Raw genomic sequence first — 18,962 nt, forward strand, 5'->3', positions numbered from 1 at the left:
GAGCAGGGATCCAGGTTCTGGTCGCAGCTGGAGGAGAGGAGGAGGGGAGGGAGCACCCGCACTGGGAATGTGGGCTGCGAAGGGTTGAGATCCACACTTTTCAGATGGGCCCCAGGGAGCAAGACTTAAAAACAAATTGCCTGTGCAACCCGGGCCTGTGACCCAACTCGGGCGGCACAGACCTGGATACCTCTGTCTCCTTTCCCCAGCTCCAACCCCAGGGCTGAAGCAAGCCAGCGGTAGCAGCAGTTTCTGAGGGGGGTGCGTGTGTGTGCGTGTGTGCGCGCGCACATGTGCAGGTTCTGGAGCTTGAACTCAGGGCCTAGGCCACTGTCCCTTAGCTTTTCTGTCCAGGGCTGATGGTCTACCGCGTGAGCCCCAGCGCTGCTTCTGACTTTTTGCTGGTTAATCGGGGCTAAGAATCTTTCCAGACTTACTGCGTGGGCTGCTCAGAGCTGTGGTCCTCAGACCTCAGCTTCCCGAGTAGCAAGGATGACAGAAAAAAACGTGAGCCCCCAGCACCTGGCTTAGCGCGTGTTGAATGCATCCACCACCTACCCTCTGAAGCCCCGATTTTGTGATCATGAAGGTGAGAGGGGTGGAATGACCAAACACACCCATCCCTCCCCCCCATTCCAGGGCTTCTGGCAAAATAACAACAATCCACGGGGCGAACGGCGGCTCCCTTCCTCCCCTGCTCCCCTCTGCGCTCTCTCCCTCCTCCCCTCAGTGTTCCTTCTGGTCTCATGTCAAGGCGGAAGTGAAATGGAGATGGGTGCTGATTTAAGAAAAGTGTGAGATGAAAATGTCCTTCCTTTTATTCTATAGGGAGATATTTTTAAAGGCATATAAATAAACATTGTTTTAATTTGCTTAAACGTTCGGATTTTTGTCACTGTGGAGCATGTGTTTTGTTACACCAGCAGCGGTGACTGTGGAAAACGAGGTTGCAGACGGGCAGCCCATCTGCCGGGGTGCAGAGAGCGCAGCTTTGGAGCAGCCCCTGGCCTAGCCGGCGGCGGGGGGGGGGGGGGGGGTCCCGCGATTCCGCCCTGGGCGGGGCCGGACGGGCCGCCCCTCCCGCGATGCCGCCCCTCCCCTCCCGGCCCCCCTCACGCTGAGCCTCCTCTACCCAGGGCTAGCTACTCCAGAGGCTCCTGCCGTCACACACACGAAGCCATGCATGTGCACAGATGCACACACACACACACACACACACCCTCACCCTCTACTGCTGGGAACCTCCTCTCCCAGGGAACCCGCTCTCTGAGCGGTAGGCAGCTGAAAAAGGAGGCCCAGAGAGAGGAAGTGGTTACCCCAAAGCCACACATCAAATGTTTGTAAAGATTAAAGGTAATCCCAGCTACTTGGGAAGCAGAGATCCCAGAGTAGCAATCATCCTTTGAGGCTGAGGGCTTCACTCTAGTGTCGCAGCCTTGAAGTGGGTCCCGAGTTCAGATCCCAGGTGGGCCAGCTGCCTTCCCACAGGAGCCCCCCTGCCCCGGCTGGTGAGTCCTCCGGGGGTTCCCAGGGATCCCCTGCTACTCCAGCCGGCCAGCCCTGCCTGCCCCTCCTGGCCCCTGGGGGGAGGCAAGAGAGACGCCAGGCAGGCCGGCCGGATGCAACGCGCCGGGCCTCCCGCACTGTTATCATCGCGGGGCCCAGGAGCAAAGGGCGCAGCGGAAGGCTGCACACACTCTTTATGGCCTGGCCACCTCCCAGAACAGTAAACAGAGGGGCGGCAGCTGCCACCGGAGCCCTGGGGGGGGGGAGGAGGGGGGAGGAAGAGGCCCCAGGCCCCAGGCCCACTCCCCTCTGAAAATGAACCTGTGGCGGTGGTGGGGGTCTGGGGACTTGTCTTTTCCCCCCCCCCTCACTTGAGACGCCCCCAGGACACTGAGACAGCATCGTCTGAGTGACCCCAAAGGTCTGCTGCCAGGCCTAACTCAGACCAGGCCTCTTCTCCCAGGAGCTAACCCATCACCCTGCAGGCTCCGTTGCTCACCGTCCTGCTGTTTTGTTTGTTTGTTTTTATTTTTGTCTTCTGTGGTTCCTGGGGCTTGGACTCAAAGCCTCTCACCGTCCTTGAGTTTTTTTGCTCAAGGCTAGCGCTGGACTACGGTGAGCCTCGTGGACTTTCCTGCTTCGAGCCGCCATCCTCAGACCTCAGCCTCCCGGGAGCTAGGATTACAGGTGTGAGCCACGGAGCCCGGCCTTCCTTGAGATCTCGATTTCAATGCTGTCTCCTGCAGGGAGCCTTGCAGGCTTGCAGGAAAGCCAGGAGCCTGCTCTGTCCTCTCGGGATGGGCTGGTGTCATGGCGCGCAGAGCGTGGTCCGAGCAGCCCTTCCCTGAGGCTCGGAGTCGAGCCGCCCCAATACATGTCAGGCTGCCCCTAGAATGAGGTTGTGGGCAACGGCTGTGTGCCCGGCTACAGCCACTCCTGGCACGGGTGTGTGTGTGTGTGTGTGTGTGTGTGTGTGTGTGTGTGACAGATGAACCCCACTGTCTGGAAGAAAAACCTGCACTAGAAATAATCACGCATTCAGAAGACCAAGAGACGGAGGCCGATGATTCTGCTTGGGCGGTGGACTCTCGTGTTCTCGGTCTCCTGGACTTGCTCTAGCAATGCGCTGTTTTGATCTTTTAAATAGATTTTGAAGGTGACCTTGTAGGCCTACCGAGCAGAAGGGAAATAAATATACAATTGTTAGGGAACGATGAGGATAGTTGTACTTCTTTTTTTTTTCTTTAATGCTATGTGGAGTGGCCTTATACAGCTGTGGTTTTTAGTTATTTTTCAGGGGCCAGCTTTATTCTTGGAGCTGTATCCAGGAGAGCCCCCCCCCCCCCCCCGCCCGCCGCTGTGTAGCACTTGCCCAGCGGTGAGTTCCACTAGGTCCACAGCGGCTTGTTGCTGGGTGGAGATGGACAGTTCAGTGGGGGGCATGGGGCCGGTGGCAGGAGCTCCGGACCCCTTCTCCCCCCCCCCCCCAGGACAGAGGGAAAGGCTGCAGGAAGCAGGTGGAGCTGGCTGCACCCCGGCCCTGACCCCGCAGGCCGGGCTGTGGGAGCATTCCGACTTCTCTGACCCCTCTCCCCAATCTCCAGGGTCTGCCAGGTCCCTGCTGTAGCCCCCCCGTTCACCCCATGAACCTGTGGAGGAGGAGGGGGCGTCTGAGAACTTGTCCTTTCCTGTCCCCGGCCTCTGGGACTTGAGACGCCCCCAGGAGACCATGACCTCATGCTGCACAGTCAAGGGGCAGGTCAAGGGGCACAGGGCGCAGGGGTGACTTGTCTCTGGTGACCCCGAAGGTCAGCTGCAGGGCTGGAACGCAGACCAGGCCTCCCAGCCCCGCGCCCCCGAGTCCAGCCCTCAGGCCCCGCAGGGCTATGGCAGAAATTCTTCCTTGACAGACACGGGGGACGAGACCCCCAGGAGGCCAGCGTTGCTGGGGCACAGGCTTCCCAGGGGGGGCCCCGCCGGAGCGGGGGCGCCGTCCAGGACTGGGGGCAGCTGCTGGGGCGGGGGCGGCGGCTGCTTCTTCTTATTCACTTTGCGCTCCTTGGCCCGCCGGTTCTGGAACCAGATCTTGACCTGTGGCACGGCGGGGGGGGGGGGGGGGCGGACACGGGGTGGGGTGTGAGGGGGGGACTGCGTGCTCCCCCGTGTTCCTCGGGGGACTCTCGTCACCTCCCTGCCCCCGCCCCGAGACCGCGGGGCTCTCAGCACTCTGCTCCGGTGTAGAGGGTTCTCTTCTCCCCCGGGCTCCAGGCGCCGGCCCTGGGCCGTCCACCCTGTGCCCGGGCCCCGGGCCCCGCTCCCGCCCCGCCCGTGGGTGCCCGGCCCCGACCGCGGCCGGTGGAGCCTGCAGCCCGCCGGGCCCCCGTGCTCCCGCGCCGGGCAGGAAGGCCGGGCGTCGCCGGGTTGCCTGGCTCCGGCTCTCTGTCCTCCCCGTCAGAGCTCCGATGTCTCCCGGGCGCGGGGCCGAGGGGGCCACGCACCTGCCGCTCCGTGAGCCCCAGCGTGGCCGCCAGCTCCGACTTCCTCCGGATGGTGATGTAGCGGCTGTAGTGGAACTCCTTCTCCAGCTCCAGGCGCTGGTGGTCGGTGTAGACCACGCGGTACTTGTCCTTGGTCCGCGTCTTACCTGGGAAGCCGAGAGGGGGCGGGCGGGGAGGGGCGGTGTGAGGAGGAGGGTCCCTAGCCCCCCCCCCAGCCCTGCCACTGGCTGGGAGCCAGCAGGAAGCACACGGGGAAGATCTGTGGGGGGGTACGGATGGCCGCGGGGCCCCCAGATGGTGCGTGTGGACCCCGGAGCCGCAGAGTGTCCCTGGCGGGTTGAGACGGGTGGAGGGGGCACTCTGCGGCCGCGGGGGGGGGGAGCGGAAGACCCCCTGCCCTCCGGAAGCCCGCGGCCCAGCCAGGGGAGGACGGCTGGGGCCTCGAAGCTGGAGATCAGCCCGGCCAGGCGGCCAGACCTCAGCTCCAAGCAAACAGAAGCACGCAGCCGGCGCCGCGGCCTCGGGTCCCCCGAGAGGAGACGGGACGGGAGCCACGCAAGAGGAGACGGGACGGGAGCCACGCAAGAGGAGACGGGACGGGAGCCACGCAAGAGGAGACGGGACGGGAGCCACGCAAGAGGAGACGGGACGGGAGCCACGCACGCACCGCGGAGGCGGGGAGGGGCCGCCCTGTGTCTGGAAGGAAAGGCTCTGGCTAGGGAACCGCGGTGCCAAGGCCCGGAGGGGGGTACCGTGTCTGCCAGGGAGCGGGAATCTGTCCGGAAGCTGGCCGGGCGGGGAGCAGGGAACGGGGGGAGCGGGGTGCAGGGGGCGAGGGGTGGGTTCTGGGCTCAGTCCGCCCAAGCGAGAAGCCGTCCCGAGGGCCTTGGCGGAGGCGCGCGGCCTGACGTGCTCTCGGCGTCCCCTCGGCTGCGGCTTGGAAGCAGACCCGGGAAGGAGGGAGGGGGCGGCCGGGCTTCCAGCGGGCCTCGCCGGAGCCAGAGCCGGCGGCCAGTGCTCGGCTACGACTGGGGGCCCCGCAAGGGGGCGGCCGGGGCCGGGAAGCCGCGGCCGGTGGGGGGGGGCGGCCTGGACACCCGAGCTCGGCCCGGGCTCGCGCAGGGCCTGGCCGAACACCAGCTTCCTCTGTGGAAAGCTGAGCCGGGGCTACACGCGGGAGGTGAACGCCGGCTCGGGGGAGCCTCTCCCGCCCGCCTCCCCCGGGTCCCCACATCCCCCCCTCCCGGAGCGCGGCCCCCTGCGTGAAGCCCGCCTCCCACCCGCTGGCCCCCGCGCCCGGCAGCCCGGCCCGGCTCCTCGCCAGCCGACGGGCGACGGCAGATGCTCCGGCCGCTTTGCCTGGGCTTTCCTGCCCGTCCCCCCCCTCCCCCCGCTCCCCAAAGCCCGCCCGCCCGCCCGCCCGCCGCTCCCCGAGGCGGTGACCGCAGTCTGCTGTGCAGCCGGCGGGGCAGCCCCGGCCCCGGGCCAGGCCCGTACTCCAGACGGAGCCCCTCCTTGGCGTAGAAAACCCCAGGCTGGCTCAACATCCGCGCTGCCTGACGCCGCTCCCGGGCCTCGCAGGGCTGGGCGTCCACAGCCCGGGGGCTGGGGGGGGGGGGGGGCCCGCAGCCGGAGGGGGGCGTGCGGAGGTCCGGCCCCTCCCATTTTACGAGTGAGGAGAGCGTGGTTCAGGGGCGTCGGTGTCACGGGCCTGCCCAGGCCGGGCCGCGTCCAGAGCCCTCGCTACCCGCCGCCCCTCCCGCCGCCATGCCCTCGGAGCCCCGGCCTGCCGCGATCGCGGGCGCCCCTCCGCCCCCCTTTGGGAGAGGTGGGGGTAGGCCGGGGCGGAGGCAAGCCTTCAGGAGCCCAGCCTGCGAGCCGGGGCCTTTGAAAGCGTCTCCAGGCCCGGGCGCCGGAATCCGAGCTCCTCGAGAGGCTGAGATCTGAGGATCACGGTTCAAAGCCAGCCCGGGGAGGAAAGCCGGAGAGACTCTCGGCTCCGGAAGCGGAGCTGTGGCTCAAAAGGGCAGAGCGCTAGCCTCGAGCCGAAGAGCTCAGGGACAGCGCCCAGGCCCCGAGTTCAAGCCCCAGCGCTGGCACCAAAGAAGAACAAGGAAAACAAAAACAAGCATCCAGGCAACTTGAAGCTGCGCCGGGGGAGGGGGAGGGGGCTGGCAGAGCCGGTGAGCCCCGAGGGGCACCTGAGCAGCACGGGGCGACGTCCGGGGGGCGGCGGGCCTCGAACCCGGCTCGCCCCCGCCCTGCGGGGAGCCAGGCCGCTCTGGGCTAGCCGGCCCGCTGAGCAGACGGCGGGGGGGGGGGGGGCAGTGACACCTCGGACCTCGGTCGTGCGTCCCCAGGCACCACAGAGTTTGACCCATGAACCCCACTTCCACGGGGATCACAGCCCGCTGCCACGGCGCAGCCACGTCCACCGGCCCACGCCCCAAAATAACGAGCGTCCAAGCAGGGAGCCAGGGAAACACGACGGGGCCTCGCGGGAGGCGGTCACTCCAGAGGGAGCACGGAGCGCCGGGCAGAGGTGCGCCCACTCCTCTGGGATCTCCGATAAAAGCAGGACGTGGGATGGCGTGAAGAGCTGGCCGCCGTGTTTGTAGGAGCCACGCGTACGCACACGTGCGCATCCTATACGGTCCCGTGGCTCTGTGTGTGATTTTACTTTTCTGGGGAAAAAGAGGTAGAAGAAGCTTCCTTTGGAGAGGGAAGCTGGAGGTGGATCGATGTGTGTATGTGTGTATCTAGCTATGCATGTCTAGTTTTTGTGTCAGTCCTGGGGCTTGAACTCAGGGCCTGAGCACTGCCCTTGAGTTTCTTGCTCAAGGCTAGCACTGTACCGCTAGAGCCGCAGCTCTCCCTCCGGCATTTTGGTGGTTCGATGGAGCTAAGAGTCTCACAGCCTGTCCTGCCCACAGCTGGCTTCAATCTGTGACCCCCGGATCTCAGCCTGTGAGTGGCTGGGATCACAAGCGTGAGCCCCGGATCTCAGCCTGTGAGTGGCTGGGATCACAAGCGTGAGCTCAGCCTGTGAGTGGCTGGGATCACAGGCGTGAGCCCCGGATCTCAGCCTGTGAGTGGCTGGGATCACAAGCGTGAGCTCAGCCTGTGAGTGGCTGGGATCACAAGCGTGGGCCCCTGGCTCCCTGGCTATGAATTACATTTTTCATGGCAGTCAAGAGTGCTGAGCTCCAGGCTCAGCTCTGTTTGAGGGGGGGGGGGGGCTGCCTGTGCTGTCATCCTCCCTAGTTCCCACCTTGGAGCACCTGTGCCATCTTGTCTGGGGGGGGGCAGGGGGTGTGTTTCGGGGTGGTGCGTGAGAGCCGCAGGGTGGGGAGAGACCTGGATGAATGATTTACAGGCTCTGGGGACACGGAGCGAAGGGGGAAGTCCAGGCTCCTGTAACAGGTGTCTGATGAGGGGCCAGCCACTCCCAACCACCTAATGAGTAACTTCAGGGCCAGCTGCCGGGGGTGGGGGGGTGGGGGGGGTGGAGGGGAAGTGAGGAGCCCCCGGCCCGAGAGGCTGAGCACGGAGGTGCACTCTCCCAAGCACGCGGCTGGCTCTCCGCGTGGGCTTCGGCATGCCCCTGGGTGTTGGGCCGCGGTGGGGGTCAGTGAGCACCCACCCCCAAGCCGCGGCGGGGATGGGGATGGCACGCCCCTCCCCCCCGCCCCCGCCCGGGATCTGGTACTCGCCTGGCTCCCTGGCTGATCCTGACGTGCACTTGTTTGGGCAGGTAGATCTCTGGGGCCGTACAGGGACGCTGGTTCTTGCCTGTGTGGCCTAAGGGAGTCTCCTCACCACTCGGGGCCTCATTCCGTTGTCTCCCAACAACCCGTGAGGGGACTGGGAAGGTGGCTTAGCGGTAGAGGGCTTGCCTAGCATGCACGAAGCCCCGGGTTCGATTCCTCAGTACCGCAGACACAGAAAAAGCCAGAAGTGGCGCTGTGGCTCAGGTGGCAGAGTGCTAGCCTTGAGCAGAAAGAAGCTCAGGGACAGTGCTCAGGCCTTGAGTGCAAGCCCCAGGACTGGCCAAACAACAACAAAGGTTGGGTGAATGTTACCCCTATTACACAGATGAGAAAACTGAGGCTCAGTGAGGCGGGCCCATCAAAGCCAGATCTGCACAACACTGGCACCAGCCATGCGGTAGGCGGCCTCCGGGTCATCTCCAGCCGGAGGGACCCCCTGGGGTGTCTGGCAGGGACCCGTCCTCCCCTCCCCCATAGCCGCACGACGGCCACCCGGCAGGAGGATCAGGGCGACGGGCGGCCTGCTGGCTGAGGCCATTGGGCTATGACGTCCTTTCCCGCTCGGAACCACGGGGCTCCCAGTGCGTGTGGGCTCTCTGCCGGTGTTCGTTACTGTTACTGAGAGAAGCCTAAGGCCGACTTCCCGTCCGAGAGTCTAGGCGCTGGGCATGAGCACAGTGGACGGCCTCGGGCCCAGTCCAGGGTGGGGTGGGGCTGCTGCAGGCCGTCCCTGAGGGTGACAGCGCTAGCACGAGGCCCTCTCCAAGTGGCCACGCGTCAAGACCTTACGCTAGCTCTAGCACACAGCACCCATGCGCACGCGCGCGCGCACACACACACACACACACACACGGTGCACATGTGCACGCACGCACAGGTTATGCCAACAATACCTCGCCAGGAGGCAGGAAAACTGCTTCCTCCTCTCCCTGGCCTCTCTAAGAAATTCGGCCTACAGGCCAGCATCCTGGTACCAGCTGTGTGTGTGTGTGACCTTGAAAGTCCTTTGCCTCGGGCCTCAGTTTCTCCAGCATCGAGGGCGAGGGGTCAGCCCCAAGGCTCACTGGCACTTGTAAATCCTCGTCTTAAAGACCGCTCCGGCTCACCGCCCTGGCAGTGCACACCACGAGGGCCTCCCCGCCCGCCCTCCAGCCACCCACAGCAGCGCCAATGGGGAGCCAGTCTCGGGCGGGGCCGGAGCATGGGGCCTCTGCGGGGGGGGGGGGGGGGAGTAGGGAGGGAGAAAGGGTAACAGAATTTACTCCTAGAAACCCCACCCCCCCTTTTCCAGATGAGCAGAACAAGCCCAGACAGGCAGGTCAGGGGGCAGGATGGACAGAGAGACTCGGGAGGCCCCAGAGGCCCGACTTCCTGTCCCACCCCGGCCCTGGCCGCCTTCCCGGGGTCTGGAGGAGGCGACGGGAGAGCCCCCGGCCCCCGGCCCCCACCTCCACGAAGGGAGGGAGTCACCCGCCCCACACCGGCCCCTGGCCTGCCCTCTCCTACCCGGGGCTGCCACATCCCTACGTCGGGGAGCGGAGGAGACGAGCTGCGGGGAAGCTGAGCGCGGGAAAGGACAGTGGGCATCGTTTGTGTCTCTGAGGAGGGGGAAAGCACCGCCGAGTAGGGGGAACACACGCGTGACGTCAGCGTGGACAGGCTGCTGTAACTGCATCCGGGTGGGTGCGCGCGGGCGCGGGCGGGCGGGCGGCAGGTGTGCTGCCCGCCACGGAAGTTGGTAAAAGGCCGTTGCCCGGGTGTATTCCTGTGGCGGCTATAGACATGGCTGTGACCATCTATTTGACAAGGTAGTTAACAAAAGCTAGGGCTGCTATGATTAAAATGAAGACTACGATGATGGTGGCACCACAGAGGTAGAGGCGTCGAAAGAGGCGCAAAGGTGTCTCAACGGGACACTTGGGAGCTTTCCCCAAACGGGCCCATTGCAAGGCCTCTGGGGGGCCTTCCTGTGCTGTCCAGTTCGCAGTGACTTAGCCACAGGTGGGTACTTAAATAATCACGAGTTCAACCAGGGGAGATGAACTCATTCCATCGCACGAAGGCCGATCGGGTACAATTCTGTTCATTGGCAACAGTTGGAGTGTTGCTGGCTCCTGGGCCGACCGGACAGCTCAGGTTTAACGTGCTTTCCTGGCGGCAGGAAGTTCTGTTGGACAGCACTGCAGGGTCATTACCTGGCCCTCGCCACGCTGGGCCAGGGGGCCACAGTGCCGGCTGCCCTCGCACCTGCCCTCCCCGTGTTTGTCTGCAGGAAACCCTCCGCCCGGGCCCGTGCTCGTAAGCCTTAAACCACAGTGCAGCGCGTGGTGGGCTCCGCCCCATCCCCACGGCTCACTGGGCTTTGGCATGGTCCCAGGGCATCGCACGCAGGTCTGGGGTCAGGAACCCAGCCCTCGCCTAGCATACGCTGAAGGCAGCTCACGTCCTCAGGACTAGGTTATGGTGTGTGCTGTTGGACGGTTCCCTTTTTCGTGGGGGAGAGGGAGAAGTGAAAAGCAAACATGAATGAAATAATTACCAAATTGTGACCAGGAGTATGATGGGAAGCGGGTAACTGCTGAAACTAACCAAACAGGGTGGAGGAGAAACGTTTACTCAGCTTTGGGGAGGAATCTCTTGAAGGGTGGCACCTAAGTCAGGGCCTTAGACTTGAGAAGGAAACTTCCACGTTGTGAATGAGGAAGTATCATCCAGGAGAAGACAACAGCCCACACAAAACCCCTCAGGCAAGGAGGAGACAGAGAGGGTCCGGTGCCAGCTCTTTATGGATAAATCCCACCCGACTTATTCAATCATAATCTCCAGCACCTAGAAGAATCTTTGGCACAGAAGGGAACAGTCCTGTCTGCCTTCTGAATAAAGAATATATAAATGAATAACGGTAAATGTGTGTGTGTGTGTGTGTGTGTGTGTGTGTGTGAATGGATGGATGAATGAATAGTTGAATGAATGGACACATGGAAAGAGACTGCTGAATGGGTAAATGAATGAATGGATGGGTGGATGGATGGACAGATGGAAGAAGGATGAATGGGTAAACAGAATAGATGAATAGATGGATGGATGGATGAATGGATGGACAGATGGAAGGAGATGGGTGAATGGGCAAACGGAATAGATGGATGGATGGGTGGATGAATGGATGGATGGGTGGAAGAATGGATGGGCAGATGGAAGGAGATGGATGAATGGGCAAACGGAATAGATGGATGGATGAATGAATGGATGAATGGATGGATGGATGGATGGATGGGCAGATGGAAGGAGATAGATAAACGGGTAAAAGGAATAGATGAATAGATGGATGATGGATGAATGAATGGATGTATGAATGGGTAGACAGATGGAAGGAGACGGATGAATGGGTAAACGGAATAGATGAATAGATGGATGATGGATGGATGAATGAATGAATGAATGAATGGATAGATGGTTGGATGAATGGATGGACAGATGGAAAGAGATGGGTGAATGGGCAAATGGAATAGATGAATGGATGGATGGATGGATAAGAAGGCACAAGATGACGCTCAATGGCTAGTAAATCCTCCAGCAGAGGGGGCTGCACTGAGTTCAAGAGCTACAGGAGGGCATAGGAGCGTACGGAGCACAAAGCAGCGACTCAAGGCTGGTTCCTTCTTCCTGCAGACGTGGGGTGAGGGGAGTGGAGTGTAGACATGATGGTTCTGCCTGTTGAGTGTGACTACTGCTTACGGATGTCCCGAGAGGCCAGCCGTGAAGACGGCAGACTGCCCACTGGGAAGGAGGCCCTGCAGCCAGCAATCCCGAAGCGCTAAGCAGCAGCTTCTACTAAAGCTGAAGGGAGTGGAGGGGGAGCAACCTCCAGCCAAAGGAAGCCTCCCGCCACCTTCTAACTAGGTCATTCCTCTTCCCAGCTACATCTGAGAGCCGAGGTGTCGAGTGGAGCTTCTGTCTGGAGGGCCGGCTTTAAACAGCCCAGGTCCTGCTGCGCGCACCTCCGCACCCGGGGCTGGGAACCTCACGACCCGGAACGTGTCGATTCATTACCCAGAGGCTAGCTGGGCTGTGGACTCTGGCCCCAACCCCTCGCGGTCATCCCTAGCTGGGTGAGCTCGGGCAGGCCACCTTACCTCTCGAGCCTTGTTAGCCTCGTTGGTAAACTGAGCTCAGGAATACCGTTACACCTCCCGGAGCTATTATGACACAAGTGAGGTTACCAGGAAAAGCTCTTGGCACGGTGCCTGCCACGTGGTAGCGCTTCTGCCAGAGCCAACCATTCGCTTTATCACGAGCTCCTACAACGTGCCAGGCATAGTAGGTCCTCAATGGGCGAGCAGACGGCAGATGGCAGAGATTCCAAGTAGAGGGTGATTGCTACAAGTTGCTAAGACGGGGGCCTGAAGAGAGCTGGAAGCCGAGAGACGCGCGCAGGGCTTTCTGCAGGGGGCGGGCTCAGAGACGAGGGGAGATACCGGAGCGAGAAAGGCTGGCAGCCAGGGCCCAGGCCCAGCTTGGGAAGGCAAGGAGTGTGAGGGTGATAGGAGAGCCACCTACCACAGGTGTGCAAGCCTCAAGGTGTCAGCCTGCCATTATTCTAATGCTACCATGGGGGGGGGGGGGAACCCGGCTCTGAGAAGTGGTCCAAGTTCTCATGCCTGAGGGCGGTTACAGCCGCTAATGAAAATGCACCCCAGATCTGAGACTCCTCAGACGGGGTCTTACCTGTGTCTAGTGACCACGGGTGATGTCCACGCTAACTAGAGGACCGTGTCTCAGCTCTGAGGTGAGGCCACTCCGGGGGGGAGGGGGGCTCTGGATGCTGTAGAGCAGGGCTGGGCTTTTCCACAGCGGAACCACCATTCCACGGTGGCGGGGGGCTGGGGACGCTCTTGGGCAGGGGTGGCGTGGGTAAGGTAAGTTTCTCAGTGGTACGGAAGGCAGCCCCTAGGGCGTCCTTGGGGGGCTGAGACGGAGGGACAGGTGAGTGACTGTGGCCATGGGCTAACAGACAGGGCCTGCCATGTGGTCCTGCCGCTTCGTCTCCATGTGCCTCGGTTTCCCCATCTGACAGACGAAGGAGTTGGAGTGGCACACAAGCCCTACAGTAAAAGCCTAGCCGCCTGTGTGAGCCCCTCCTAACCCTGCGAGACCGCAGCCACCCCAACGGACCGCTGGCTCCCACGGAATCGGCCGAGCCCACCGGAGGGGCGACAACAGCCCTGCTAACGGAGGCTGACGCGCACGGAAGGAGGGAGTCGCGAGGAGACAACGGGGTCTCTGCCAGCCGCCTGCCACAGGGATCCAGTCAGGTGACCCCACTCGCGGGGACCGTGCCCCTCAGGCTGGCGCAGCCCCCCCCCCCAGCCCCGGCCTCCCTCCCCCTCTCCCCCCCTTCCTGTTCAGAACACAGGCGAGGCTCAGCCCCAGCCCCGGTGACGCCCCGGTGACTCAACCCTGCAGGCGAGTCGGGGGCACTGGGCCACGGGGCGGGGAGGCCGCTCCCACCACCGGCCCACAGGGCTGGCGGCACAGTCAGAAGCACGCGTGGAAACCGAGACGGGGCCTCGGTGTCCTCCCAGCGGTGTCCCCGGCCCGGCCCGGCCCGGCTGACTCACGCCAAGTGCACGGAGCCCCTGCCAGAGCCACACGACACCCCGGTGCCCCGGCATCGTCACAGATCTGACGCGCCTCCGAGCCGCCGGGGGGAGACACCGAACCCGCACGCGCGCAAGTGAGAGAGCGCGCGGGGCCGGGAGTCGGCGCGCGTCCTACCGGGAACGCGGAGGAGAGGAGAGCGGGGCACCGCGGGGCACCGGCGGGGCGGACTGCGGAATCCTGCAGGGCGAGAAAGAGCCGGGCGTGGGAGGCGTCGGAGGAAGAGCTCTCCTGGAAGAGGGTGCCTCTGAAGCGAGCCCTTAGAAGCCAGCCATGCCCCGTGCCCCCCTCCCCAGGTGGCCCCCTAAGGCCTCCCGTTCACCCCATCACAGGAGACGGGTGGAGGGGGGAAAAGGCAGACCCTCTAGGCACGGCCTGGGGGTGCTGTGGACCAGCCCCACCCTGCCCCCGCTCTCATTCCCAGAGCACGGGGCGGGGGGGCGCAGTCTCTCGGGGCCTCTTCCCCTCCCAGGAGAAAGCTGGGGCTTCCTGAGTGCCCGAGAGTCTGTAACCCTGAAGCCCTGCAACCTTGTTCCCTTCCCATTTCACCAACAGTAAAACCAAGACCCAGAAACACGACTCGTCGTCAGGGTGTGGGTGGGGTAGGGGGTTAGAATGCACGTAGGGTTCTCAATCAGCCTGAGTTCAAATCCCAGTCCTCCCAGTGAAGGGTTAGGTGGCCTTGGGCAAGGACGGGATTTCCCAGTGCCATAGTTTCTCCACGTTCCAATAGGCAGAATCATAGAGTGAGATGTGGGGCAGGCGGGCAGCCTTCCACGGACTTCCAAGGAGACGTGGGTCAGAGGCTGCTTCTCCTGACCACCCTCTCAGCCCAGGAGTACCTGGGTGTGTGGGGGATGGGGCGAGGGAAGTGTGTCCCCCCCCACCAGCTGGGGAAGGGAAGGAGGAGCCCCACATCAAAGGAGGGGCAGGCCAGCTCCCGCCCCCAAGGCCAGGTGGTCTTTGTCCGGACAAGAAGAACACAATCTGGACAATGGCGTGTCCTGTTCACTTCCCAGCCAGCAGGAGTCACTACAGAGCCAGGACACAGCCCGTTCCATGACAAAGGGGGGAACCCATAAAGGTCAAGCCACCCCTCATTAAAGCCCAGCCTTTGTCCTGCCCCCTTGCCGGCCTTTGAAGAGGGTGGATCAGAGAGGCCTGCCTGGGGGCAGGGGGTTCACAGGCTCCAGCCAAACAGTAGCCATCTTCCCAACTGCCCCGCTCCCCTCCCTCCCCCTCCCCCTGGGGTCAAGAGTTCAGGGAGCCCCTGCCCCGGCTAGGTAGGGACCCCTGGGCTTGCAGCCCGCTGGGGCTGGGAGGAAGAGGGGGAGACGCGTGAACACCAGCAGGGCCTGTGCGGCCCGAGTCCTGGGCTAGCAGGCTGCGGCTTTGCCTTTTGGCTCCGGCCTTGTCCCACCCAGCCAGCCTGTGCACGCGCGCACACACACACACACACACACACACACGCTGCCTCTCCTGGCCTTGTCCCACTCAGCCAGCCCATGCACGCACACACACACACACACACACACACGCTGCCTCTCCCGGCCTTGTCACTCCCAGCCCGCACACTTTGCCTCTTCCAGGCCTGTTGTGCCCAGCCTGCACACTTGCCTCTTCCCGGCCTTGTCACACCCAGCCCGCACACTTTCCCGGCCTTGTCACACCCAGCCCGCACACTTTGCCTCTTGGCGGGCCGGGTTTCTACCCAGAAGGGTTCCTGGCGGGTTCCGCGCGGGACTCAGAAGGGGAAGAGGACGGCTCTGGGGGAAGAGCCATGGAGCCAGGCTGGGCAGAGGTCAACCGGGGCGGGGAGGGGGGGGCTGGGCCGCGGCGCCCCAGCACCGGCCAGTGCCGGGTACCCCCTCCCCCCCCCCCCCCCCCCCCCCCCCCCCCCCCGGGCCGGGGCGCGCTCCTTACCGCTGCCGCCGCCGCCTCCGGCCGCCGCGCCGCGTCGCATCCACTCGTAGGGCGTCCGCCTCGGCGGCCTGGGGGAGGACGGCGCGCCCGGGGCGCCCAGGGGCTGCGGCAGGAGGCCCGGGCCGGGCCCCGGGGGCGCGGGCACGGGGCCGAAGTCCGGAGCGGGCCCGAAGGCCGCGGGGGCCGCGGGCCCGGGGCCGTAGGCGGCCGTCCAGTCGTCCTTGGGCGCGGGGAAGGGCGCGGCCCAGGCCGCAGGGGGCGCGGGGGGCGGCTCCGCGGGGGCGTAGCCGGCGAAGTCGGGGTACTGCGGGGGCGCGGGGGGCCCGTAGGCCTGCGGGCCGAGGCCGAGGCCGGCGGGGCCGGGGTACGCGGGCGCGTCCTTGTCCGGCACATAGCCCACGTACATGGTGGCCGCGGGGGGCCCCGCGCATGCTGCGCGCGCCCCGGAGCCGCGGCTGCCGCCCCGCCGGGCGCCCCGACGCCCAGCCCGGCTCACCTGCCCGCCCGCCCGCGGCCGCCGCCCGCCCCACCCAGGCCTTTTATAGCCGGGCCACCCGCGGCCCCGCCGAGCCGGGTTTGCATTTCAAAGCGGGGGGAAGCCGCGGCCCCGAGAATCAAAGCGGGAAGCCCGTCGGGGGCCAGGGGTTCAAAAGGAGACAAATTGCCGCCCCGAGGGAGCCGAGCGAGCGAGCGAGCAAACGAGCGGGAGGTGGGGGGCGGAGGGACCCGGTGGCCCCGGTGCCCGGTGCCCCACCCGACAGGTGGAGAAGTCCCGTGAGCAGGCGTCCCGCACCCCCGCGTGCGCCCAGGCCGGGGTGGGGCACCCCCTCCCTGCCCCTCTGTCTTTTGGGGCGGGGGGAGGAGGGGTCATGACCCCTCTGGTCTCAGATGAAAGCTGAGCGGTTCTCTGGGCAAATGCACATATGCACAGCCACAGCTCTCCACAGCACCCCGCAAAGGTGCTGGCAAGGGCCCCCCCCCAACACCACCCCGGGAACTTCCCACCCACCTCCTGAGCGCCCCTTACGCTTTCATTGCAGTGGTTATTGGGAAGTCACAAAACAGCGGAACCGGGGGCCCCTCGTCGACTCCCCGGCTCCCATCCTACCCCAAGGGGTTTTCAATTTTACTTATTATTGTATTTCACTGTGTTACTTGCCAGTACTGGGGTTTGAACTCATGGCCTTGAGCTCTCACTTGGCTTTTTTGCTCAAGGCCAGTGCTCTACCACTTGAGCCATGGGTCAGTTGGAGATGAGAGTCTTGGGGACTCAGCGGTTTGGGCTGGTTTTGAGTTGTGCTCTCGGAATCCAGCCTCCCGGATACCTGGGTTGCGGGCGAGAGCCGCGAGCACCCAAAGCATTTGGAAACAAATGCCAAATGGCGTGTTGCTTTACTCCTCTATACTCAGCATGCATCTTCAAGGCACACGGACGTTTTCTCACACCAATTCCCAGGTATTATCTGACACAGTTCATGGTCAAAGGAAGAAAGGGGAGCGTAAAGCCCAGAGGTCTCGGGAGGGGTCACAAAGGACAGAACTCTGCGTTGGGAAGACCGGGGCAACCTTCCACGTGGGAGACTCCGCACCAAGCAGCATCACGGAGGGCCCTTGGGGACTCGGTCTTCCTGCCCTTCCCGGCGCCAGAACGTAGACTCCTGAAGATGGTCTGCCCTTGCTCCTGGGTGACCACGGGAGGCAGCGGCGGTCAGCATCCTCTCAGGGATCCATCAAATGACCTAATCTGGGTACTGGTGGCTCATGCCTGTGATCCTAGCTCCCAGGAGGACTGGGGTTCGAAACCAGCCCTGAAATTCCATGAGACTTTTTTTTTTTTTAAACTGTGCTGGTCCTAGGGCTTGAACATAGGGACTGAGTGCTGTCCCTGAGCTTCTTATGATCGAGGCTACCTGCTCTACCACTCTGCGCCACAGCACCACTTCTGGCTTCCTTTTTTTTTTTTTTTTTTTTTTTGAGATAAGAGTGTCATGTGTTAGGAAAATGGAGGAGAACGGAAAAGGAGAAGAACAGCAAGGGGCACAGACCTTCCCCAGGTTTGTGCCAGGGGTGGATTTGGGCCCTGGCTTATATTGGATCTGAGCAAGGAGGCAGAGGTTAATGGAGGAGCCACTAGGTCTAGGAAGCTGGTGGCGTTTGGTGAATTGCCCTGCCTGCCCATCAAAGCAGGTTCACATAGACCTGTATGCCTGGGGGCAGAGGCTGGGAGCCAATCCCTCATCTTCCATCTTCAGATACACAGAAAGAACCGGGCCTAGAGGGGAGAGGCCAGTCCTTCTCATCACGGCTTTCCTGCCTGGCCTGGCTTCCAACTGTAACCCTTAGATCTCACCCTCCTGAATAGCAAGGATGAAAGGCATGAGTTCCTGGCACCCAAATCTCTGAAACTGTGTCCAATTAAACACACACACACAGAGAGAACAGTGCATAAACCCTGAGTTCAAGCCCCAGGACCAACACACACACACATGCGTGTGCGCGTGCACGTGCATGCACACACACACATACAGACAATCACCATCAGGATGGTGATGTCAGAGTTTCCAACCAAACATGCAGCCGTTGTTCAACTGGGGCACGTGACCGCACAGGGGACCCTGAAGTTCCCCTGGTCCGGATCTTGTCCCCCTACACAGCCATAAGCCCAGGGCTTCCTTCCTGGGAGAAGGAGCCCAGCGGGCTGTGTGCACGGAAGGGCTGAGGCCCAGAGGACGTGAGGTGCAGAGCCCAGGTCAGTAGCGAGCGGGAGGCTGGCGCGCGACACCGCGACGCTCCGCGCAGGGAAGGTCAGGCTTTCCGACTGGCGGGCGGGCGCTTTGACGAGTCTCTCCTCAGCAGTCATCCGCAGCTTGGTCCCCGCGGGGCTCAGTCTTCCCGTAAGGCCCACCCCTGGGAGGGCTCCACGCGGAGGCCCTGGACGGCTTAAGTCTCCGCCCGGTTACCTAGGTAACCGGCACACCTGGAGGCCGTCCCCTCCCCTTTCTCTGAGGTCACACCCTCACCCACCGGGCCACGCCTCCCCGCCCCTGCCCTGGAAAGACATCTCGAGGGGGTGACGCTCTCTGGCCCGCTGCCCACACCTTGCTTTTAGCAGTTCAGCAAAACAAAGTTCTCTCTTGTGCCCGAATACCGCGTGGCGCTGTCTGTCATCGCGGCCGACTTCCATACGTCCAGCGCTTTCGAAGCACCGAGGAGAAGCTGAACGCTGCCCGGGAGAGAGGAGGCCTCGGAGTACTGAGCGCCACTCTGACCTGCTGGACGGGAGGGGGAGAAGGCCTGGAGTGGGGGTGGCACTCAGTGAGGGGCGGCGTCTTCCCCTCCGTCCCTTATCTCTGGGAGTGGCTGTTTATGGCCTCCTCCTTCCCTCTCCCTTCCCTCCAGGCTGCTCTCGCACTGGCCGGGCCTCCGGGGTGGAGAGCAGCGATGATGGCCTCATAAAGATCGCAGTGATAACTTCCTTTCCAAATTGAGTTTATGGCCCTGGGAGAGAGCGGTTCTGGGCTCAGCTTGCGTGGGGCATGGCTCGCTGTACTTAAAGAGACTGGTGGTGGGTCCCAGGGCCAGCGTCGGGCCCGCCCTGCCCCCCCCC

At 63.4% G+C, this 18,962-nt stretch overlaps 1 protein-coding gene across 1 annotated transcript; it reads right to left on the minus strand.

Moving 5' to 3' along the window:
* Positions 1–3,390: 3,390 nt before the first annotated feature.
* Positions 3,391–15,761, minus strand: Cdx1 (caudal type homeobox 1). Its single transcript, XM_048331496.1, has 3 exons — positions 15,356–15,761; positions 4,005–4,150; positions 3,391–3,597 (listed from the first exon to the last, which is right to left on the minus strand). Exons 1-3 carry the CDS (start codon positions 15,759–15,761, stop codon positions 3,391–3,393), a joined length of 759 nt encoding a protein of 252 aa, XP_048187453.1.
* Positions 15,762–18,962: the final 3,201 nt, after the last annotated feature.

The sequence above is a fragment of the Perognathus longimembris genome, chromosome 22 (genome assembly GCF_023159225.1).
Source record: "Perognathus longimembris pacificus isolate PPM17 chromosome 22, ASM2315922v1, whole genome shotgun sequence".
Lineage (NCBI taxonomy): Eukaryota > Metazoa > Chordata > Mammalia > Rodentia > Heteromyidae > Perognathus > Perognathus longimembris.